Consider the following 25083-nt stretch of genomic DNA (forward strand, 5'->3'; position numbering starts at 1 on the left):
TAGATTGGGTGGAATTACAGTGGTTACGTTTACATGCAATTAAATAATTCGAATCAGAGCCCCATTAAGCAGCTCTGACAGCCAGACTTCTGATGTAAATGTTGCTATATGATTTCCTGGATTGATCCTAATCAGAGGGGGAACTTCAACCGCAAAGACCACACAAAGACATTTAAAAATGCCACCATGACGGTCACTGCCCACAGCCGAGATCACTGCCTCTGTCACGACTCCTCGACTAGGAGCTCCGCATGTTTCTACTTGTGTCCTGTAGGATTGATCAAAGGCACTATATAAACGTAGTCACCATGGAATCACCATTAGATCTATCAACTCTCCTTTCGATGCCTTGGTTTTAGCTTTATGATACCATTATCTTATATCTGTGAAGGTTCTCAGTCATCCAGGTCATCGTAGCAGGACCTTTTCCTTCCAAGCTCCTTAGACTACCATTATCTTACTTTCTGGAGCCAGAAGTCACCATATTTGAAGGCAGAGTGCCCAAACTTTTGGTTAGTATAGAGAGTCCAAAAGGCTCCATGGGACAGACAGAACATAATACAAGAGTTTTGCTCACCAAACTGAAGAATTCATTTCTTGGATGAGTTGTTAGTACAAATAACTGTAAATAAGGTCATAATATTTGTCAGTTACTTGGATTAAAAACGTTCTGACAACATGAAAGAAATTTAGAGGTCCAGTTTAGTGACTCGAATTAGCTGAGATAAAACCAAGAAGGCAACCACCTGTCAATCAGAGCAACTACACCCCTACAAAAACTCCACTAGCCTGGTTTAAATCATACCTGTCTGATCGCACTCAGTCCATTCAACTCAAATCCTTTACTTCTCAGCCCTTTCCTCTGACCACTGGCGTGCCCCAGGGATCTGTCCTGGGCCCCCTTCTTTTCATTATCTACCTTCCTCCGCTTGGACACATTTTCCGTAAATACAATATCCATTTTCATTGTTATGCCGATGACACCCAGCTTTATCTGTCCACTAAACCTGATTCTGCTCTTCCCCCATCCTCCCTTACCCTCTGCTAAGCTGAACTAAATTCATGGTTCTTTTCTAATTTTCTCAAACTCAACAGTAATAAATCCGAGTTCCTCTTGGTCGGCACTAAATCAACATTATCCAGAACCAACAGTTTCTCTATTGCTATCGATAATTCACCGGTCTTCGTTTCTTCCTCTGTGAAAAGTTTGGGTGTCATCCTCGACAGTACTCGATCTTTCAATTCACACATTAATAATGTTACTCGGTCTGCATATTTTCAATTGCGCAACATTAATCGTCTCCATGCTTTTCTCACCCCACATGCCACTGCCATTCTTGTCCACAGCCTTGTTACTTCCCGGATTGATTATTGTAATTCACTTCTTTTTGGTCTTACTCAAAAATAAACCCACAAGCTCCAACGCGTCCAGAACTCTGCTGCCCGTATCATCTCCAGGACCCCTTCTGTCCACCACATCACTCCTGTCCTGCAGCAGCTTCATTGGCTCCTGGTCAAATATTGCATCAATTTCAAAATACTCTTGTACACATTTAAGGCTATTCATCATCTCTCTCCTCCATATCTCTCTGACCTGGTTAAGATCACCGCCCCATCTCGCTGTCTCAGATCTTCTTCTTCCCTTTCACTCTCCGTCCCTTCCCCCCGTCTTGCAACCATGGGGAGCCGGGCTTTCAGCTTCTCTGCTCCACGACTCTGGAATTCCCTTCCTCCTGATTTAAGAAACATCTCTTCCTTCTCTCTCTTTAAGTCCAAACTCAAAACCCACTTGTACAAAACAGCTTATCCCACATAACCTTTCCACTCTCCTATTTTATTTGTTTATGTCTTATGCTTTTATGATTGTGTAAACTTCTTGCTCTTATGTTGCTTTTATTCTACTGTGTACAGCGACCTTGAGTGTTTTGAAAGGCGCTTTCAAATAAAATGTATTATTATTATTATTATTAAAAACAGAATGGGCATGTTAGAAAATAATACAATTAAAATAGCTATAAATACTGAAAATTGGCTACTTTTTTTCTGTTGCAAAGTCCGACACTTAACCATGACGAGTCTACGAGGAGACAGATTTTTGGAGCACATAGGTGTGCCATGAGAAATGATCAAGTGTGCCATGGAGATAATCACGTTTCACCTGATTGGTACGCTAAGCAACCAGCGTGAATAACGGGCAGAGCAATTGCATTCTCTTCCACTAGAGGGCAGTACAACTACCTGCTCTAATTAAATGGGTTGACAACTGCCAGTAAAACAGAAGAAGACAAAGAAGAAATTACATGGTCATGCTGCAAGTTAGACAACGCAGCGTGTAATAGTAATAGATAAATATTTGAAAAGTAGTTAATCTGACCTGGCCCAGCGTGAGCAGTGGTCGGAAGAAAGACAAAAAAGGTATATAACTGGGACAAAACTAAATCAGTGTGCGGGGAGAAATTATGCTTTTTGGGACATTTGTGTTTGGTGGTGTGCCGTGGCTCCAAAAGGTTGGGAAACACTGCAGTATTTCATGGTTCCTGTGCTTTATTGTGCCATGAAATAATTTAAACCGTCACTGCAGCTTATCAACACACCTTAACATCTGATTAGTTACCAAGATAACAGACTCATGGTTGGGGGTGGTGTGGACTTGTGGCAGCCAGGTATCCAAGAATGCATTTCAAACTACATCACAAGCAGCAGTGGCGGGAGCAAAGCACCAAACTGCAAGTAAAATGTTGAAATCCTACAATAAATACACTTTTAGGAGTTTTTAGGTGAGAACATAGCAGTATAAATTTCAACTATCTCATTGATTTGCTGAGATAGAGCATATTTGCAAAAGTGCTCCAACATTTTGTGACATGTCAGGTCCCATTAGGCTAACAGCCAGCTCATCTCAGCGATCAGCTGATCGGGCAATCGGAGCTCATGATGCTTGCTGAGAATAGCCTGCTCCCAGAACGCTGTTTTCAAAAGCCCTCACCTCTAACTCGGGGGTAAACACAGGATATAAATCACAGAGGTGATATCTAACCGGTGATGGTTTGTTCATTTTCAGATTAAAGATAAGCTTCATAACTGGATCGTTTTAGTGAACCATGATGCACCACTGGAGTGTTGTGTTCTATTTTCAACAGAATCATTTGCTTGTCTTCATTTCATGATGTTCAGATGTGTTAAACTTGTTTACGACACCTTATTTTCCAATAAAACTAACATTAAAAATATTTTAATACAGAGCAAACTGGGAGCATTTTCACCAAGAGCAGAAACATCTGGACTTGCATATTGATGATGCTCCTCCTAATGTCAGGCCTGTTCCAGAGATTATCAAATTAGTCATTTTTAATATTTATCCAACTGTATCCTAAACACCAGCTGCCTATTATAAGTTATAGAAGTCTACCTGAATTATGAGCTCTGTGTGTTTCTGTCTTTGATGAGCAGTGAGCTTTGTATAGATGCATAGCAACTGCTGAACCGTCGCTTGAATAATCAGTAATATTGAATTTAATCTGCCGGTGTACACTTCTTTACCTCATCCAAATGAGTCCAGCGTTTATGACCTTTTAAAATAATTTCACATTAATGGCCCTTTTATAGCTGAGCATCTCGCCAGAGGGCTTTTAAAACGTGTGTGTGTCTATAAAGAACACAGGTAATTAGGTCTCTTATTTGCTACTTTCATCGTAAACATTAATCATAAAAAGCAGTAAAGTAAACAATGAAACTGAGCTCATGTCATTGAGTACGCTGCATCCTCCTGTCCTCAGAAGTCTGGACTCCTGAGTGTACTGGTCCAATAGGAACTAACAAGTGTGCAATACAAACTCTGAGAAATACCCACTGCCAGACTCGAGCCTGGAACAAATCAATGTTTTTGATTAGGTCAGTGTTTGATTAGGCCCCGCCCCTTGACTCTGATGGGTGGTGTTGACAGAAGCACAGAATAATTAATAGAGGTAGGAATCACCATACATCCCACGATACGATATTATTGCAATTTTTTTAAATATTTTGCGATATTCAGATTCTGTACATAAAGGTAAACTTTATCAATATTCATTTTATCTAATATCAAAGTCTCACACTCAGTCTTTCTCTCATTTCAGTTTGATTGTTGACAAACTGAACGGTTTGTATTACAGTCTAGTCCAACTTAACTGAACAACCATCTGGTACAATTATAGCTATTCTGAACTATGCAGTTTATGAAAACTATGCAGCCCCTTCAGCAACTGAAGAATTTGAAAGTAAATTAAAACAAAATATAATTTTACATTAAATAAAAAAAGTTTTAAACTTAATTAAAATAAAACATGTCTTAAATTAAAATAAGTAAACTGTCATGTTTATTGCTGCCAAAAACAAGTTAAACACATTTGGACAGTGAAGGAATGTCAGGATTCTTGCTCAGAAAAAGGATCAACATGCTCTGAAGTCAGAGCACAAAAACCTTTTTTGTAACAAAATATCGATTTCTGCTGTCCCTGTATCCATACATTATTAGCAAACAAAATATCACCATACTACACAGTATCGATTTTTTCCCCCACCCCTAATAATTAATAATAGTGAAACAACTGTTTATGTTTTTAAATCAAATCGATATTTTTAATTATTGACAAACAAACTGATGTGTTTATTTATTTACTTTTAGCCCTCCATGAAAAACACAATCCAAAACATGGACGGGCTGGGAGTAGAAAGCAGTGCAAACTCCCACTGTGGATCCTGTTTGAGTGGATTTGTAAGACCTCTGAATTAAGTTGGATTTTGCCATTTATCTTTGCAGAAATTCTGTTACTTGTCATGACAATATTGACCAAAGCCAAATCATTTCAGTGATTAAAGTTTTCAGGCGAATGAATGAGTGTAAAATTGCTCCCTCAGTCCATCATTAGTTGGTGGGTTAACACAATTAATATTGACGTGGTAAACAGCTTCACAACATTTGTGTTATTTAGGGTAAGTGCTTGCTCAAAGGGAATCGTTGGGTTTCTCACGCTCATGTGAGGCACTGACCTCACTTTGAGTGCATAACTAAAACTGAACTGAATAGAAACAGCCAAGCTTGTGCACTGCAACGCAGACAGGCTGCAGGTTTTCTTTCCCATCAATCACCACACCTGCTCATTTCACAGATCACTTCAGCTCACTGGGTGAAATCAGCTGGATACAAACCACATGGTTCTCAGCTCCTCATAAAAATAACTGTTGCCTCATCTTCATATGAAGAAGATGCAGATTGACGCCTTCAGCTTGTTAAACAGCGTCTTTCCCGAAGGTTGTTTGTGTTCTCTGTCACTGTGGCTGTGGGCTGGCTGCATGCTGAGGAGAAGCTTGTTCGGTTTCTTGTGTTACAGTGTTTTAACTTCATTCTGAGCAGTAATTCACCGCCCACGCTAATTATCTTTGACTTATTTCATCAATCTGTCCTTACCACAGCACATTACACGTTTAATAACGGCTTGTTTCCATCAATTTCGCAAATAAGTTGCTGCCTAATATATGAAGACATTAGAATTTCATTTAAAAGTGCAGTTTCTGACCTCGTGGATGTTCTTTAAGAATTCACACTGAGACAACTTGCTTAGTCAGGGTTTTGCAAACTCTCTCTATATACTGTATATATGTCGTTACACTAACAGGCTTGCATGCAGAGCTTTACTTTAAAATACTTCTAATGATTGCAGCTGAATGTGTGTAAAGAAAATGAACAAACATTCGGCACACATTAGTCAAAAACTACTTCTCAGATAGAAAGTCTAATTATTACAGATAACGAGTAAATTTACAATAAAATAGGCTTTCATTTTCTGTGAAACGGCGCCATCATTAAACCTGACACTGGTGTTTATCAAAAAACAAATTCAGTTTTACTCAGCAGCAGTTAGATATTCCTCGCACTTTCCACCTTCATCTTAATATGATGTGGCTAACAGGCCGCACTGGTATAAAATGAAGGGGTCTAGTCTGGAACACAATTGCAAAATGCCATCAGACATATAGTTGAAGCTTTCAATCATTCACTGTTTCTGTGCGCGCAGGAAATTAAATCTTTGCTTGAACAGAAGCAAAATTGAAACACTGGGCAGCGAGACGAGAAAAGACTCGAGCTGTTTCAATCCATGACAAACCAGCGCAAAAACCCAGTCGCTGGCAAACAAAAACAGATTTCCTTTAGGTTAGAGCCGAAGAAAAGAATCTGTATTTTTTAAACATAACATGGCTTTGCATGAGTAAAGGTCATGCACCATCAGAACCAGTATGACATCAAAGAATGATAAAGACAGGCCTCTCAGATCAGATGCTCCCATTCTTGCACAGTGCATGAGTAGCTTCAGTGTGGCTACAGGAAGTAGACTGCATATAGCTTCACTGTGGCTACAGGAAGTAGACTGCATATAGCTTCACTGAGGCTACAGGAAGTAGACTGCATATAGCTTCACTGAGGCTACAGGAAGTAGACTGCATATAGCTTCACTGAGGCTACAGGAAGTAGACTGCATATAGCTTCACTGAGGCTACAGGAAGTAGACTGCATATAGCTTCACTGAGGCTACAGGAAGTAGACTGCATATAGCTTCACTGAGGCTACAGAAAGTAGACTGCATATAGCTTCACTGAGGCTACAGAAAGTAGACTGCATATAGCTTCACTGTGGCTACAGGAAGTAGACAGCAAATAGCTTCACTGAGGCTACAGGAAGTAGACTGCATATAGCTTCACTGAGGCTACAGGAAGTAGACTGCATATAGCTTCACTGAGGCTACTAGTATTCTGAGGAATACTTTTATTAACTTTATAAAATAAATTGGACAAAAAATCAAAGACTTAACCCCCCCCCCAAAAAAAAAAACAACAGACCCAAGACACATAAAAATAAACATTTACAAAAAAACATTAATGACCTAATGACAAGTCTTTGCTGCACTTTACTGAGTTTTACTCACACACCAGTTTCTTCTTCCTCTGCTCTCAGTCTCGCTGCGTGTGCACCTCTTTGCATAGAGCAAGTGAAATAATATTAATATACTGATGAGACATAAAAACGTCCAGAGTTACACTGTGGGAGTGAGAGCGAGTGAGCGAGGGAAAGCTTTGCTTTCCCGTCATGTCAGCTCACTTAAACACAGTTTGTGGTTGAGTAAAAAAAAATACAGAACAACATGTAAGTGAACTACATGGATCAGCCTGGTGTCACTGACAGCAGATCCAAATAGTGCATCTGTAAGTTTGGCATGCTGTCAGGCTTTGGAGCTTAGAAATGTTCACAAAGCACACTAGGCTAGCTAGCCAGGATATAATGATTTGGTTACACTGGAGGAAAAACAGGAACGCAACCTCCTCACAACTAGAAAACAAGAAACAAAATGGTAACTGACTAGTTATTGCATTAATTTGGCAATCATCTGGCAACAGCTAAATTGTTGCCCAGTGTTCGAGCCACGTGTCACAGTGACTGCAATCACAGATCTGCAAAACTTTGGAAATACCTGCTGTCTATTTATATCATTTAGAAATGCAGACAGATTGCCAACGCGTTGCAATCAGTCGGAGTCGGTCTGCACTGAGGAGTAGTGATGAGTGCACATTTCTTTGCAATACTCAACTGGTTGCCAGCAGTTTGTATTCTGGTAATAGAAAATGTGTTTTGCTAAGCAGCTGTGTCATTTCATAGCTAAACCGCTGTCCTACAGCAACAACTTGTAGTTATAAGTAGTTAATGTGAACTTCTGTTTAATGTGATGCCAACACATCACAACCTATTTGCTGATTTTTCATTTAATCTCCGTATTATTACAAACAGGCTGCTCGTAACTGCCAGCTTGACCGCAGGCTCTATCACATCCTGATCAGCCTGGTAGCAGACTGACTCCATCCGAATGCTGTTTTATCGCCGTTTTGATGCACCGCAGTCGCTCTGAAGACAGCAGTTGACCACGAGTGCTTACAGACCTGGTCCCCCTTTTCAAAGTAACCATTTCAAAGGCAACCAAATTGCAAGTACGTAGTTGCAGTAACTGTGATCGCGCCGCAGTCTCCAGCCACTGTTTCTTTTAGTGTGACTGTGGCGTTGATGACAGTGGTAATAACAACAGGAAACCTGCAATTATTTTCTGCATATATACAATTTAGCATGTTTGATTTGAAATAAAAGAAACTGTAATACTGATGTTGTGAAAGACAATTAAAAATAATAGAAAACAAATTAAAAAAACATTTTAAAATCCCTTGAGCAACCCATACTAAACAGAAGCCCTTTAAATCTATGACTTCGTTACAGAGTGTTTGTAAGATCCCAGGCTGCTCGAGTTAATTTTGCTATTAAACCCCTTAATCATTATAATAAAAGCAGATGGAGGCACACACACAAAAACCAGCTCAGACTGAAGTTTTCTAAGAAGGTGATTCAGTTATTTTGCTTTGAACAGTTACTTATTCCATGTTCTTTTCACTTTGAATAACATAGCAGGAAACGGTTAGCAGGCAGTAAAAGGTGTATAATGAAAGGGTGTATTTTTGAACACAGTTGTGAAATAGCACCAGACTACATAGTTGTACTTTTCAATCACGCCATTTTTCTATGAAAGCAAGAAAGGAAACCTCTGACAGTATAATGGGAACACTGTGCAGAGATGAAAATGATATGGAAAAGTTCAAACATCAATTCATGGTAAACCAGTGCCAAACCCATCATATAGAAGCTTTTTCTTTTTAAAACCACACACTGTATATAAAAGATGGCTGAAGCCAACAATTGAGCATGTTGACCAATCTTGGAGATGTTTTTAATCACGAGTGAGGGGAGATAGATAGATCTACGAGAGAAACTGCTGTTATAGCGTTGCAGATTCATTAGGTGGTCACTTATAAATCAAAAATTAACAACTGAACCATCAAAATTCAACCAGTGGAGTTTCTGCACGAGGCAACTCCACCTGATTCTAATACAACAAAATCAATTTGTTAGAGGAACTGCAGTTCCTCCAAAGGCCACTTGGTGTCAAACTTTACAAGAGAAATATAGAAAAACATTGGACACTATAGCTAATTTCTCCCTTAATTAGATTAACATGGGGGGGATTTCTTTGTTGTTTAAATGTTTACTTAAGGCATGACGGCTTTGACGACAGGTGCGTGGTGACGCAGGTAGCTGTAGCGACTAGCTGTGTGCTTTCTTTTTTTTCTCTCTTTTTTTGCATGTTATTCAGCCTTAACTGTCAGATACTTCTCTTTGGCTACGTTCACACTGCAGGTCTTGATGCTCAATTCCGATTTTTTGATCAAATCCGATTTTTTTGTCTGCTCGTTCACACTACAAATAAAATGCGACAGCAAACGCGCTCTAGTGTGAACGCTCAAAGCGGCCGCATGCGCAAAAGAAGACGTCACACACAACGCGCTCTGTTTAGACCCAGAGCAACAGTATCGTTTGACTGATGGCCCTTAATATAAAGACTTCAGACTTTACGTTTCCCAATTTTTGCTTTAAGTTATTTTGTTATTTACATAATAATGTAAATAACCTAATAATGATCCTTATTGCTGTTTTAGAGGAGCGCTGCTTCAAAGGATAGTTGCAGATTTCTGTCAGAATCTGCAGATTATACAGTACAAATAAAATGTTAACGTTTCTCCAACGTTGTCTTCCCAGCAGTTTCACCGGATGGCCAGGAAGCGTTCGCGATGTCTTATTGGGCGCTGATAATTGGCGTCTGTCTTGTGTCGGTGACGTAAAAGACGGATTTAATGCGACTTGACCATCAAACAGCAGCTTTCTAAAACATCGGATATGTATTGGATTCAGTACCACATACGAAAGTGACCCAGATCGGATTTGAAAATATCGGATTTGTGCCGTTCACACTGTCATAGCATGATCAGATATGGGTCACATAGGGTCGAAAAAATCGGATTTGATGCGCTTTTGCCTGCAGTGTGAACGTAGCCTCTGTGTCATGTACCAGTAGTGTCTCTATACATGCTAACCAAGTTTGCTACCATTTCCTGATAACTAAGCTTTCCACAGTGGCAACATATATCTTCTATACACAGTCTCTGTTCATTTTGTGCTGTTTCCACGTGTAATATTAACAGGCTTTAAAGGTAAGTGGCAGAAGTTGGATGTACTTGCAAGAAACAAATCTGTTCCAGTTGTTGAACGTTTCAGTCATTCACCTTACAAACAAAGCCTTCGGTAACATAATCAGCAAGCGCATGGCCTCCTTGTAAAGAAACAGAGGCAAACAGGGGTGTTGGCAGGTTTGCAATAAAGGCTGAGGAATCTCTGCTATTCTTGGAGGTCTGTCTGCTACAGCCCCCTGGGGTCGTCACCATTTCTGCTTTCATTTCTGCTCCTCCTTGGCTCATGAGAGCAGCAGCAATGAAGGCCCCCCAATGCCATTCATGGTCACATTCACATTCTCTGTCACACACCCAGATTAATGCTACTGTGTGTGTACATAAAGCTACACACACACTCACATACCCCACAAAAGATAGGCACTTCAGCTGCTGTCCTTGGTGCTGAAATTCCTGCAGCCAATATTGGTGTCATGTTAACATGCCCGTGTAGACTCTCCAATCAGTCATACCCAGCTGGCGAGAAGCTTTGAAAGAAACTGACGTTTCCCTGAGCTCGGAAGACTGAGAAAATACACTCGGTCGTCATAATATGCCGTCTAATTACACTCCAGATTGAATAATATAAAAAGTGCGAATAGGGGGTACGATCAGGCTTGGGGGACCGGCTGAATATTGAATCTCAAAGCATGCGGAGCTACATCTCCTTAGTTCCTCATAATTGCGTCTGGCACCGCACTTCAGGCTCGTGTGCCAACGGACACGCGCGAGGACCACTGAAGGATACGAGTTATGCCACGGCGGATGGAAAATTGTGTCACGGCTGCCAATTAAAATCAAAAACGGAAGTGAGGGAAGCACCTTGTTTCACCGCCATTTCTCTGCATCTCCACCGTCTCACTCATCGCTGTTAATAATTGATCAAAGTTTGCAGTCTCGGCTTTGATATATCCATGGCAACAGCCTGTGTGGAGAGCGCGCGATCCTGTGTGTGCGTGCGTGCGCGCATCTCAGAAGGCTGTAAATAGTCTGATGCTGTCGCCAGAATAGCCAGAGAAACAAGCCGTTCTGCTACCACGGGGTATATTCATCCATTTAAAAGACAGGCTGGGATTAAGTGTTGAGCTTCATAAATATTTTATGATGTCGAACAAGCTGAGGACATCGCTCCGTACTCCCAGCCCAAATCATCACCTGTTTGCTAAGTCAAATGTCAGAGGTGGAACGACTCTGCTTTTTCTGATTTTCTGCCACATGCGGGTGTACTGTTACACCGCTCGATGCTCACATTAAAGACGGACAAAGTTTTAAATAATGAGGTCAGTGAATGTGCAAGTAATCCCTGTGAGCCAAAAGCTCAGCCAGAGCCGATCTACAAGAACCATTTCACTTCCTATTAATCCCATTGTACTGTCTGGCTGCAGAATAGCCCTCAATAAACGGGAGTGCATAGAGCCAAACAGCTAAAATAATCATTTACACCTGCTCCTGGACAAAAATGTCCACATTTGAATTTAGTTTCTGCAGATCTACCGTCGCTAAAGCGTCTGAACTGAAGGAAATCCACACTGTTGCAGATTTACCAGTAAAATGTTGTCGTTCTGCTCATAAACACTCGTTAGTCTGTAAAGGTTTTACGACAGGACGTCCTCTCTCAGTGCCGTGTGATGCTAAACAACAACTACACATAAGAAGCACCGCAACAGACGTTTCCATGTGTGTGTAAGGAGCAGCTGGTTGTGCTGGCGGCTGAAGGTGACTGCTGCCAGAAGTCCTTTGCTTCATGCCTGAATCAAAATGGTGGATGCTGTTAAGTGGACCTGTGCTGTGACATCCTTAGTATCCGGGAAAAACATTTAACTGTAAAGCAAATATATAAATATGGAATTATATATATATGTTGTTGCACTATTAGAAATCAGAAGGAAAAAGTTTACCCCGTGAAATTTACATTTTTGTTCCACATCTCCGTACAGCCCGACTCGTGCTGGACGACCTTACAATCGCCCGCTATGAGGCCAGGAGTGCAGACAGTGGGAGTTCTTGAGCATATTAGTCTCCCAGCTCACACTGCGATGTTGAATAACTGTAGGCTGGTGGTCTTTTGTCGACGTCTAGTTGTGGTTGAAAAAGCTTTCTTATGAGCTAAACATACACATTGAATATGGCCTGGAGGTCTTTGTTAGACTTTGCTGCAAGAAAGAAAAGTATATTCCACAAAGGTCATTTCTCATTCTACCGAGCTAACTGGACTCCCATCACAGGGTGCATAACTCGGGCACAAGGAGCAGAGCTACAGCGTTGGTGATGTGCTACGTTTAGCACAATATAAATGAGAAAGAATGTAAATTCCTTCAAATTTCAGCTTATATTGTAAAAACAGGCCAATACCAACAGTATACTACGTTTTCTATGTGGAGAAGCTGTCAGATGAATGTCTGTTTTACCACTAAGTAACCAAATTTTAAAGCCCAAACACTAAACCTGTAGTTTAGCTCGAAACTGCATCAACACCGTCTGTCTTACAGTCCAGATCAGGAGACCATGACATCGGGGTTTGAGCCATGTTTGCTGGGCTGCATCTCAAACATGGACGTAGCGTCCAGCTCCGAAAGAAGCCAGTGAAGCTCTTTTCCTCTGTTTACCTATTATTCTGGTTTTACAGGTCTGTGGGGAAACGGCTCTCGTCGTCGTAAATTTCAGTCGCACGCTGGGACAAGTTGCTAGCCTATTAAACTGCAGTGTCTCTCAGTTTCTTTCTCTCGGTCTGATCCGCGGCTCATTCGTCGCGTCCAAACTCTGACAGCAACCTCAAAACACTCAGATCGAGGCTTCACAAAGAACTTTGCTAACCAATAACTGAGAACCAGGAGGCTATGTCCATGTTTCCTATACGGTCTGCTACTCAGAGTCGCATTGTCTTTGCTACTCTTTGTTTGTTATGATGTCAAAGAAAGCAGATATCCAAAATATGACAACGTCAGACAGCTTCACCCACCTTTTGTTTTGCAGGAACAGCCAATCAGAAGAAAAAGGGGAGGTGGCTGTAAGGAAAGAGGGGCTGCACTAAGGTGAACGAGGATCACATCGTTAATAATGTTTGTTTCTTAATTGCAAAGCTACCCTGGTAGAACACACAAATAAAGATATGGAGCTGAAGATATGCATAACAGGTCTCCCTTGATGCATTTCTTTTATTTAATCATTTAGAGATGCAATAAAAGTTTCTCATCATAATAAATTCCAGTTAAGATTCTTTGATGCATAATTACACTCGGCAGCCTTCATCTCGAGATGCAAACAAAGAGCCGTTTAAACCCTCGTCTTAATCTCGCCAAGTTGTGCTTCAAATGTGGCGATCTCTTCTCAGACCAAACAAGAATGTGGAATGAGTTCTCATAACTGCACGCAAATATCATAATTAATCTCCTCCTTTATAATTGGTTTTCAGACTGTCATCCTCATTACCATTCCAGCCAGGTGAAAAACGTTTGCAATCAAGAAGTAAAAACCTCATCCTGACCACACTGTACCCAGAGTAGGAGCAATAAATTCCTCCTCCCTCTACATCCCCCTCCCCTCCCGCCAGGACTTAAAATCAAGGAATTAACCAGTATCATTCAGACAATGTTACACCAGCCTCTTTGAGCTTTTCCCTTCAAAAAGGATCTGCATCTATTTCGCGAGCCGGAGGCGCCAGCGACTCCTGAAGCACGAGGAGAGATGTTTTCCAATCCCTCTGAAATCTCTCCGTTGCTTTATTTTTATGTTTATGGCTGCTACGTCTGCAGATGCCCGCTTCACTACACTTGTAATCGGAGGACACACGCACGTCTTTAATCTGTTTCGAGTGCAAAGAACGAGGTGTGTGTCTAACAAAATGCCCTGTGCCATCAGCTCTGCATACATCCAGCGTATGATTTTGCACACATATTTCCACAGAGCTGAATCCTTGTTTGTTTCTGTGGTGTGCTTCAAGAGTAACTGTGTTGCCATGCCAACTCTCGCTCTCTTTCTCTCTCACATGCACACACACACACACACACACACACACACACACACACACACACACACACACACACACACACACGCTCTCTTTCCCTGCTATTCTGTTTAACAGGATTCCAATGCAGAGCCTTGTACACCAATCAGAATAAAGCTCGTAGCAAATTTCTAACCAGTCCCTGTGCAGTTAACTGTTTGGTGCCCCAGCCAACTCTCCAGGCATCTGTCCTGCAGCATGATTGATAACAACCCTCAAGAGAAGAGACAGAGGATTGCTTTTTTTTAAACAAATCTGTGTCTGCACTCACCCCGCTGTTGAGAAAAACACTTCCTTTCAGTGAAAAACTTCAGGATATGCAGCAGTGAGGACCCAAATCCACTCACAGAAATAACCCGGATTGTGATTAAGGTTGATTCGGGTGGCGTGGGTGGTTAAAAAGGGCAGTATCTGAACAAGCTGGAGGGGCGATTATTGGATTTATATTGGTCGATAACGCTGACATTTTAAAATACCACCGTGATGAATGATTGATGAGCAACAAGCAGGAGGTGTGTTTGCTCATTTAGCAAAAATGAATGTGGCACCGAGTGCAAAGACTCTGGGGGGTCAGCTGTCAGCGGGGTGACCCATAGATAAAAACATGAAAGAACCAAAGCGCTTCCTTAGAAAAAGTGACATTTTCACCTGATACCTGATTTTTTTGTATTTGGCAAACATCAGTAAAGATGCTTTCATCACAAAGAGTATGATGTTCAAAAAATATGACCCCAAAATCTACAAAACTCAAAGAAAGAGCTATCATTAAAGCAGTTCCTAATGATCTTTAACTTTGGAGAAAACCAGCAATCCTAAAAAATAAAAAACACAGCCAGTATGATTTCATAAATCTGCAATGACTCTTAGGAAAGCTGGAAATAAAAGCCAGGATTTCTTTCTCTGTTTTTAATCAGAAAAGAATTGAACAAAACACTCACAAGAACTGAGAAAATGACAAGAGCCCTCGTGATAATCTGAGAGGCAGATCATGACATCCCTCAGGGGCTGACACCACACACATCACTTTAAGTGCGCACCTCCTCTGACTCTCCTCCACATGCACTCACCATGCTGTCGTAGTGGATGAGCTCCAACTCGTAGTCGGGCAGGATGTCGCTCCGGTTGTTCACCAGGTCCAGGGCCATTTGAGCGGAGGGCATGCACGCCTGACCGCCCGGCCAGCCTCCGCTCATGGGGAACAGCGCTCCGATGTACAGCTTCTTCTTGCCTGCAGACGGCCGTGGCCAGAGGAGGAGAAGGACTATGAGAGATGCCCGGAGGAGCGCCGCGTGGCCGCGGGCTGGGCGGTTTGCCCGCGGAGGACTCGTGCACATTACCGGCATGGTTCAAGGTGAGCTGAACCGGAGCAGCTTGACCCCGGTGCTGCAGCTGTAAGCTCGGGCTGTTCCGAACAATCCCACAGCTAAACGTACGCTGAACTCAACACGTGTCCGGCTGCCCTGGAGTGTGTTTGGACTTTATGTTGCGCTTTGCAGATACTGTGGCGGACACCTATTTACTTTAAACTGCAAGTGTTTAGCAGATCGAGTAAATAATTAATCGGCGTGTGTTTGTGCATAATGCTTGATTAATTATGCATTGCATGCTGGATATTTTCGGGACAGAGTCGTTTACTTTGCAGAGCTCGCGGCGATCATGTGAGAACGCGGTCAACTTTCCATCTCTGCGCACATCGACACAATTTTCCCAAACTAAACTCACGCGTGCTTCCGGCCTGCGATCGATCAAGATTATTGGACGGCGCGTCTCTTAGCTACTTACGACTTTTACGCAATCGGGACGCACGAACGAGACGCCGGAGTCCGCGCGGAAGACGTCAAGCGGGTCGAACGGGTGCGTGTTTGGAGACGAAGCGGCGCAAACGGAGGGCTGCATCTACGATCCGTGGACGCAGTCGTGTCCCGACGGATGAAACGAGTTACCGCGGAAAAGCAGCCGCGCTAGCGCTCTGCGACTGAGCCACTGCAGCACCGGCTGGCTGAGTGTGAGGGAGAGAGCGAGGAGGGGAGAGAGAGCGAGCCTGCACGAGCTCTGAGAGCGAGTGAGAGAGAGAGAGAGAGAGAGAGAGAGAGAGAGAGGATAAACCTCCTCAAAGATTTTGACATTTGCGCGGTGACTTTAACTTCAGCACTGCTTCCGCTGCACACACGCGCATTCTTTGCCTTTGCATTTCTTGCATATGTGCGCCCATAATCAATATCTGATCAACGCATCGGCACAAATGGCCAAAAACAAGCTTTGGTATTTAACAGGTAGCCTACAGGAGGCCCGGGCAGCCAATATATGATCAATATAACGAGCTAACTCGTGTCAGCGCGAGCCGCTTCAGTTTTTCACACAATAAAAACAGAACAAACTTGTTGGGTTAGTTTTCAGTGAGTGCCTCTGCTGAACGTGGTCACGTGTCCGCACAGTTTGATCCCACTCACTGTGGCATTCAATTATATTTCAGCCGCTTTTCTCAACTGAGCTGAGCTCTCCTAGAGTCATAAATGTCAAGGTTACATATAATTAACGTCCCGGTGTTGCCACGTCTAGATTTAATGATGCACTGAGCGACGTCTTATCCAATAATCTGCCTGTTATTTTTTTTTCCCAATTAATTGATTTTTTTTTTTTATTAGTCTATAAAAATGTCAATAAAAGATTCCCAGCACAGTTCCGAGAATGCCAAGGTGACACCATCTTATCAGTCCAAAGTTTTCCAGTTTACCCGCGCACAATATTAAAAAAAGAAAACTTCTAGTCATAAGCGCGATCATTTTCAGTTTTTACTTCAAAAACGATTTTTAAAATATATTTTAAAAAGAATGTTAACAGTAAATTATGTATGGGTAAATAGTGCGGTCCCTACAATCAAAGTTTGGTTGGGTAATGTCACAATAACGTCCACCATGGATCCCGTACTCGGACCCTTCAGAGTGCACAACACTAACAACAACATAAGACCAAAGCCTCACTGCAGCAGGATACAAAGCACTGGGAATATATTATTTACACATTCTAAAAGCATTACATCTTATAGCATAGGTGTCAAACTCTGGCCCGTGGGCCAAATTTGGCCCGCAGTCTAATTACATTTGGCCCGCGAAGCCATATCAAATTATTATTAGAGCTGGCCTACTGGTATTATACAGCTAATATATATATTGTTTAGTATTAAGCTTTGCTTGTTCCATATTCAGTTTTTCAGCAAAATGTGTTTGAGTCCATAAGAAAAGATTCATTCTTATATCTGGAGGAATAAATATGTTTCAATAAATATTAACGTTAGCCTGCAACTTTGTTCCAGTTTTGAATTTTGGCCCACTGTGTATTTGAGTTTGACACCCCTGTCTTATAGGATAATATGACAACACAATAGTATGACTTTGGTATGACATCATAGTTAGACTACTAATATATACTGTTGTTCTATAAAGTCTCTGGACTGACCATAGAGCTGTTTCCACAGCGTCAGCAGCTGGTAGTGTTGCAGCTTTCTAAAGCATAACCAAATGCAACGTGACTGCAGGGTTAACTGACTGATTTGTAGTTGAGTTCAAAGGGACGACAAGGACATCTACACAACACATCGCAAGTTTGTTAAAACTCATTAGAGGCTATGCTCTCTCTCTCTATTGTTCTTTTCCTGACACTGGTCATTTCCAAAGTCTGAGCCACAGCTGTAGATGTTGAATGAAATGTAGGTGAGCCATCAGAAATCATTTACAGCAATAACAAGATATCTGCCAGCTAAACAGTTACATTTAAAACAGGATGTCTCATAATCGAGTTAAAGGATTGAATGGAGCTGCAGTTACAGCATCAGGCAGCAGAGGTGGAGCTGTTTCAGAGACTCAGCCTGAACAAGCGAATGAATTTCAGTCTGTTTATATGTGTGACTGTGCAGTCGTCCAGCCTGTGACGACGTGTGGGGATACGGTGTCGTTGCCAGAGAGACGAGATGGTTTGCAGAGTTTAGACTTAAGAATATCCTCATCGGTGGTAATTCCAGGACAATTTCAAGGATTTTCAAGGGAGATCACAATGAAAAGACAACAGAGAAAACACTTCATCTTAGATTTGTCATGATCAGAGTTGTGATTAAAAGCTTGGGTGGAAGATTTTCAGATTTCAAAATGGGTCATGGTAGTCTTAAGTTTGGGAATAGCTGCGCTGTCGGGCAAAACTGAGCATTTCTTCAATTAAACAACACGTTTGGGTTTATGTCCACACATCTATCCATTCTCTTCCACTTATCCTTAACAGGGTCCGGGGGGGGGTCTGGCTTTATGTGATTAACAACAGTGTCTCAGAGGCAGCACCAAGATAAGCAGCCACCATTTGTCTTAATGACCACTTTGCACCCATTTGTCAGTATCTTAACCAGCTTCACGAGTTTGTCATTTGCAATGTGTACCACTTCACAGCTGAACCTTTTCAAAGGTGAACAGGTGGAACTTTTTCCTCCTGAATGATTGAATATTGTGCTGCTGTAGTGTTTGCATGGGAAAAACAGTCCTGGTCCCTTAATGAGATGCAGCAGTCCATCATTAGCCTATTTTAAGAAATGAAGGTCAATTATTTGGAAAACATTAAGGACTGAAGGTTTTTTCAAGTTCAGTCACAAAAATCATCAAACACTGTGATGAAACTAGCTCAGGAAACGAAGCCACAGAGTTCCCTCTGCTGCACAGCAGAACTTCATTAGAGTTACCAGCCTCAGAAATCAACAGCTAACAGCAGCTTAGATTAGAGTGAAACATGAGCTTTTCCCCGAGTTCAAGCAGCAGGTGTTTCTGAACATCAGCCTCGACTGTGGCACTGGCCCAAAGAAATCAAGAGCAAGAAGGGAAGTGCTGGAACTAAGAAAGACACAAGAGACCGGAAGGAACTTGATCTGATTCTGACAATTTTGGTTGTCGCTGTATTTGAGAGGGTCAGAGAAGGTGGATGGTTTCTGCACTGAGAAGGAGCCGTGATGGAGGGCAATGCTGGAGGCGTTGTTTTGAGGTCAGAATTCGAGGTAGCAATGGACAGTAGCACCAGTGTTATTTTTTTAACAGTAAAATGTAATTTAAGCGACACTGAGTTGTATGCTGTTGGCATTTTGGAGGACTGCAAGTAAATCTCCATTACAGAAAAGTAGAGCCCAAACTGTAGCTGTGTCCCAAAACGTCGGCGGCATCCTTCGGAGGACCCGGCCTTCACGGTCTACGTGGGCCGGGTCCTTCAAAGACCGAGAAGGCGAGGCTGTGAAATGGGACGGTCTAGCCTTCAGATTTGCGTCACCGCTGTCTCGCTGGAGTTTAATAAACTCGGCCGTCTGCTCCTTGCTATTTAAAATATAACAGGACACTGGCGTAAATTCTCGACCGTTTAACGTTTATTCAGCTGTGTGAAAATCCCGGAGGAACCTACCCGATGGATTAATAAAGTTTTATTTAATCTAATAATCTAATAACTTTGATCTCAGCCAAACCGATTTACTCCAGAACAAATAAAACACCGAAAAAAGACAACAATTACATTTTTAAGTTATCCAAGTGACTTATATCATGTTTAACCTGAGTAGCGAAAGAGCGGGGGTCTGAAAACGCTGAAGCCGGGAATCCGCTGCTCTCGCCGGCTGGAGTGACCATTGAACCCCCCGGCTTGCTATCGAGCTGGTGGGTAACAGACGTCTCCGAAAACGTCGGCACACTTTTGCAAATATGCAATGGCTTGATAAACCAAGCAGATATTTGTAATTTACACAGCTACTTTCTCGCCTTAAAATATGTTAAAAGTTTATTTTGTGGCCCAGAAAGATTAATAAGAGTAATTTTAAAACTTAGTAGCGGCCGCCATTGTTGACAACTGCGCTGGGCCACGCTATGAATTCTGGGACACAGCTACTTCTTCTTCGGGGTTTAACGGCAGCTGGCATCCTTGTACATGCAGTGCTGCCATCTTCTGTTTCAGTCCGTTATTACACTCTTAAATCCTACTACTTATTCCTGCGTCTTTTGGGATCTTACAAAGCTTCAAACGACGCGTCGACTATTAAATCAGTCGTCGACGATTTTGATAGTCGACGTAATCGTGACTAGTCGACTAATCGTGGCAGGGCCGCGCTATGAATTCTGGGATATGGTGGGCCACGAAGGACACACCCGACCCATCCTTCAAATTCGGGGAAATGAAGGACGCATTTGTCGGCCGCATTTGAAAGAGTCGACGAATTGGGACAGCCTTCGTCGCCTGGGTGTGACGTAATCGGCCTTCAAATGCGGCCTCCGGAGGATGCAGCCGACTTTTTGGGACACAGCAAAATTTATCAGCAGGCTGATATTATTGGCCAATATTAGCTATGCGCCAATCTATGAGTATCTGTATTTATAACAGCCGATAAACAAAAACTGAAAAGGAAAGAAGAGATGAGAGAAACACCTTTTGAGTATTGACATTGCATTGTTTGCTCAGAGGGAACCCAGGAGGGAGCTCCTTGTGGCAGCCGCGTGTTTGCAATGCCACAAAGGCAACAACCGATCTGAGCAGCGTCCGGCAGCCGCTACGCAAGTAAATGCAAAACTACACATAACAAATGTTGGAAATTCTTTGTGATTTGTGTATTAGAAAGAAAATAAATGGACTGATATATCAGAATATCGGAGTTTTAAATCACATATCTGGGATAATTCAGTTTAATGCAACAAACCTCTTCATGAAGATCATATTCTTTCATTTTTGTAGCTGCTCTTCTATATAAAATACCAAAACAAGGTAAAACGCCCGTTTCAGGTGAAGGCTTGCTTCTTTTTGTTATCTTTAATAAGCATATTTTTGTGCATTCAGGCTGATTGTCTGACAAAACCAGACATGTCATGGCTTTAGGAAAGCTGCTCACCTCTTCTGACATTTTACAGACCAGAAGATTAAGAGAAAAATATAATCAGTAGATTCTATAGAGAGACTGAAAAAATCATTATGCGAGGTATAAGCAGGACATTCTTCAGGCCTTTCCTCTGAATTACAGTCTTTTGAAAGCTGTTGAATTAGCTGAAAAATGTTATAATTTCACCCTAAGAAAACCTATGCCTCGATGCTGTTTGACCTGCAAATCGATCACTCCATGCTTGCCAGACGAGCACACGAGTAACGTGTAACTCTGATCTGTAACCACCTCTGCCAGCTCTGCCTTCTCTTCCACAATCAAGTCTAAAAATGCTACCGAAGCCGCTTTAAGAAATCAGCGCTAAACGTGGCGAGCGGCATCAATCACGCCTGATCTTATTTGCCTTCATCTCGATCTGAGAAGCGTGGTGACGGCGATGTAGCTGGTGTTGATGAGAGGGAGGCTGGACGCTCTGCACACCTGCTGTTTGAACCCTCTGTTCACATTCAGCACAGTCTGTCGGTATCTCTGACACACAGAGACACGCACACTCGCACCTTTTGGATGATAAACACACACGTAGAATCGGGCCTCAGCTGGCTTTTATTCCCGTCTCTCTTTCAGATGAATGTTTGATGTTTTGGGAGATCATTCGATGTCTTTGAATCATTTGAGGAATGATAGAGCGGAAACTTAACAGCTTATTATCTAAACTGAAATCTCAGAAAATCGTCGCGGCGGTGGCGACACTTTTAGCCATTTTCAAGCGTTATTGGATTACTGACTTCACTCTTATTCCATTTTATGGTCTGGTTTTTGCCTTTCTTGTGTAAGTGCTCTAATTGCAATGTAATGTTAGCGTTAGCTTTTGAAAATTACTCATTGCAATGATTGAGAAGAAGACCATTATTTCTCCGGGCCAAATTAAAATCTCTCTGTAGTTGGGCGATGGAATATAACTATTATATAACCCTGGTTCATTACCCAAATCTCATTATCTGGATATCTCCGTGTAGCAGAGAGCTATTCAGATCCAGCTGCTAACAAGCCCTCACAGGCTGACATGAGTGCAGTGATCATCTACTGGCATTTGCCTTCCACTTCCACCTCCTCTTCCTCGCTGCCACCCGTGACCCATCCAACACACCATCAATTATTCAGCTGTGAACTTTATATGCTGTTTCCCTCCGTAAGCCTGCAGCCAACACAGGCAAGATGCGACAACATCGGACGGTGCACTGTTAACAACCCCCATGGTGGCAAATGCCACATTGGGAGAAGACATTAGCTGAGGCACAGCCTGAAAAAGCTGCATTGGAGAAATGAGTGCTGTAACATGTTGCTGAGCTGCTTTAATGAGGCGCCTTGTACTGTAAATGTGTGTGTCTGCAGTTTGCACAATGGGTATCCTTCAGAATAATGGCCTGTTTTCCTCCTGGTAGACGTGTTAGTGGAAAAATACTGTTTCCTTTTTAACAATAGACAGATTACATTCGCCTCCACCTGCGGAGCACGTGTTACGCTGGCGGAAATCCAAATCGATGTGCTGAAAAATCGGGGAAAATAGGATTCCCAAGATCTACGTTTCAGATATACGGTACGGTTTTTTCAGTGTGCAACTTTTGCCTTTTGTGGCGGAAGTGCCGGCCAGGATTATTTGAAAGAGCGTGATTTATGGAAGCATGAATGTTGGCCAGTATGCTAGAAAAATGTAGTTCATCAGGCACTAAAAAGGACTAACTTAGATACAGTGTCATCATTACATAATTTGTCCTGCAGCAGCTCTCTCCACTCTGCAGCATCTCACTTATTAGAGAAATCTATCTTGCCTGAGTATCGGGGCGGAGTGGATTCTGTTAAGAATAATAAATCCACTGCTTAACTATAAAACGATTCCACTGGGACATAACTTCTGTGTATTTTCTATAAATATACCAGTAAAAAAACCATCTAGAATATCTTCTGCTTCACTGTCAGAAGGTTTCCTCTGCCAAAATATTGCTACTCGTGTGCTTTGGAAATCCATTACTGCCATGCGCAGGTCTCAAACTCACATTTGCATGAGGTGAGGAGCGTGACACTTGAGGTAAATTATTTTTTTTTAAATGTGCGGCTCAACTTTTTGGGGCAACCCTAAACTCGCAGCAGCTGCAGTGACATCCAAAAATCTCAGGCTGGGAGTGAAAATGCTTCTTTTTGCATTAGTTTTGAATTTACTAGAAAATATTTCAATATATATGAGAAGCTTAATGTTCAGTCTAAGCTTGTTGAAGCCTGATAACTCACATTATCCCAGCATGATTTGATAATCGTTTAATCAGCGACTTAAACACCTGACCCCTCACCATCACATGATTTTTTTTAAACAGTAACTTTAGTATATTTAATGAAGTCATGCAAAATTTTACAAATAGGCCATAAATATTTTTCCTCAAAGTGCAGACAGGTGGGATGAAGTTTTCCGTTTGATCATTGGCATTATTTTTTTCTCAAGCGTTTTTGAGCACACGTGACATTTTCAAGGTGGAAAAATCCATTTCAGCTCCAAGCAACCAAATCTATTTTACAGCCAACCTGAATTTTGTTCAGTGTGATTTTTTTCAATAAGCAACTTTGAGAATCAATATACATAGAGGGAGAGCTATAGGGGATGTATTATAGCTTTAATAACAAAAATGCTCCAATTTAACATTGCAGATGTTGATCTGTTTTCTGAGTATTGAAAGTTTAAAAAGTGAATTTTGGGTAAAAGTATAGGTGGCTGATCAAAGCATGTTCCAGCATATGTATGACAGCAATGATTCTAACTGTACCCAGATCATTTCATCATATACGATCAGTGTTGGGAAGGTTACTTTTAAAATGTATTCCATTACAGGATACAGATTACATGCCCCAAAATGTATTCTGTAATGTATTCCGTTACGTTACTCAATGAGAGTAACGTATTCTGAACACTTTGGATTACTTAATATATTATCATGCTGTTTACAACTACATGAATGTACTATTGCTGTGATTTATTACTGTTACTGAAGGTCCGCGGCTCCGAACCGTAGTAAAGGGACCTCTGGCTAATACGGTGGGTTCTGTGTCGGCTCGTAGCTGAAAACTAGCTTTACTTTGTTGTCTGGGTCAACTTTGCTAGCAGAGACAGAGAGAGGCGTTGAAAGGCTGCTCCAACAGAACTTATTGTTTTTGGAGGAAAACACGAACACGGTGTACAGTCGAGTCTTAATAGCTTACTTACAACTGGGCTCGTCAGGCACTCTTCTTGGCTGCAGTGGTTATTATTATATTTACATGCTTCCAGCTCCCGTTTTTGCTCGATGACAGCTCGTACTTTTCCTTTTTCTCCCTCCCTCGCTCACAGACACACAACGTGTATGGCAGTCCATTCTCCCTGCAGCACGGACTACACTGCCTATGATGCTACATTCTTTAGAGCTATACCTGTAGCATTCTGCCTGTTAGCTTAGCACAACAACAACAAAAAGGCCTCTCTCACCCAGGAAACACGCAGAGAGAGAGCGTCACCCTGTAACCATGGCAACCGTAACGCTGCCGCCTGGAACAACAGAACGTAGCTGTCAAACAAAACCCAAACAGTCCTGACCCGCCACAATATGAAACAGGGAAGTACCGCCGTGTAATCCATTTATTTCAACAAAGTAACTGTATTCTAAATACCACCTTTTTAAACGGTAACTGTAACGGAATACAGTTACTCATATTTTGTATTTTAAATACGTAACGGCGGTACATGTATTCCGTTACTCCCCAACACTGCATATAATCTTCCAATTTTAAAACTCATGAAAGTAGCTTATGGCTGTGTAATGGAGCAGCGACGTTCATACTCATATCACCTTGATTAAACAACTTTTGCTCTTTTTGCAATTTGTTTCTTTAAACGTGTCATTTAAACGGATGTTTTTCATCCTTGAAGATTTCCTGCGGCTGTCTTCTGTACTTGTGCAGTTATGTGGGATCAAAAACTGACCTGTAACATTAATGAGGCGTGAAGGTACATTTTTTTCATGACTAAATTTGTTCTACCAAAAGAAAA

At 41.9% G+C, this 25083-nt stretch overlaps 1 protein-coding gene across 3 annotated transcripts in view; it reads right to left on the reverse strand.

Moving 5' to 3' along the window:
• Window positions 1-25083, reverse strand: part of gabbr1a (gamma-aminobutyric acid (GABA) B receptor, 1a) — a 164446-nt gene that overhangs the window by 92271 nt on the left and 47092 nt on the right. For all 3 annotated transcript variants that reach the window (XM_087848516.1, XM_087848517.1, XM_087848518.1), the window contains one exon: window positions 15202-15362. In XM_087848516.1, coding sequence (XP_087704642.1) covers window positions 15202-15362 — 161 coding nt within the window. The remainder of the gene's footprint in view (window positions 1-15201; window positions 15363-25083) is intronic.

This window comes from Neolamprologus brichardi, chromosome 11 (genome assembly GCF_056152115.1).
Source record: "Neolamprologus brichardi isolate AB-2024 chromosome 11, ASM5615211v1, whole genome shotgun sequence".
In the NCBI taxonomy this organism is placed as follows: Eukaryota; Metazoa; Chordata; class Actinopteri; order Cichliformes; family Cichlidae; genus Neolamprologus; species Neolamprologus brichardi.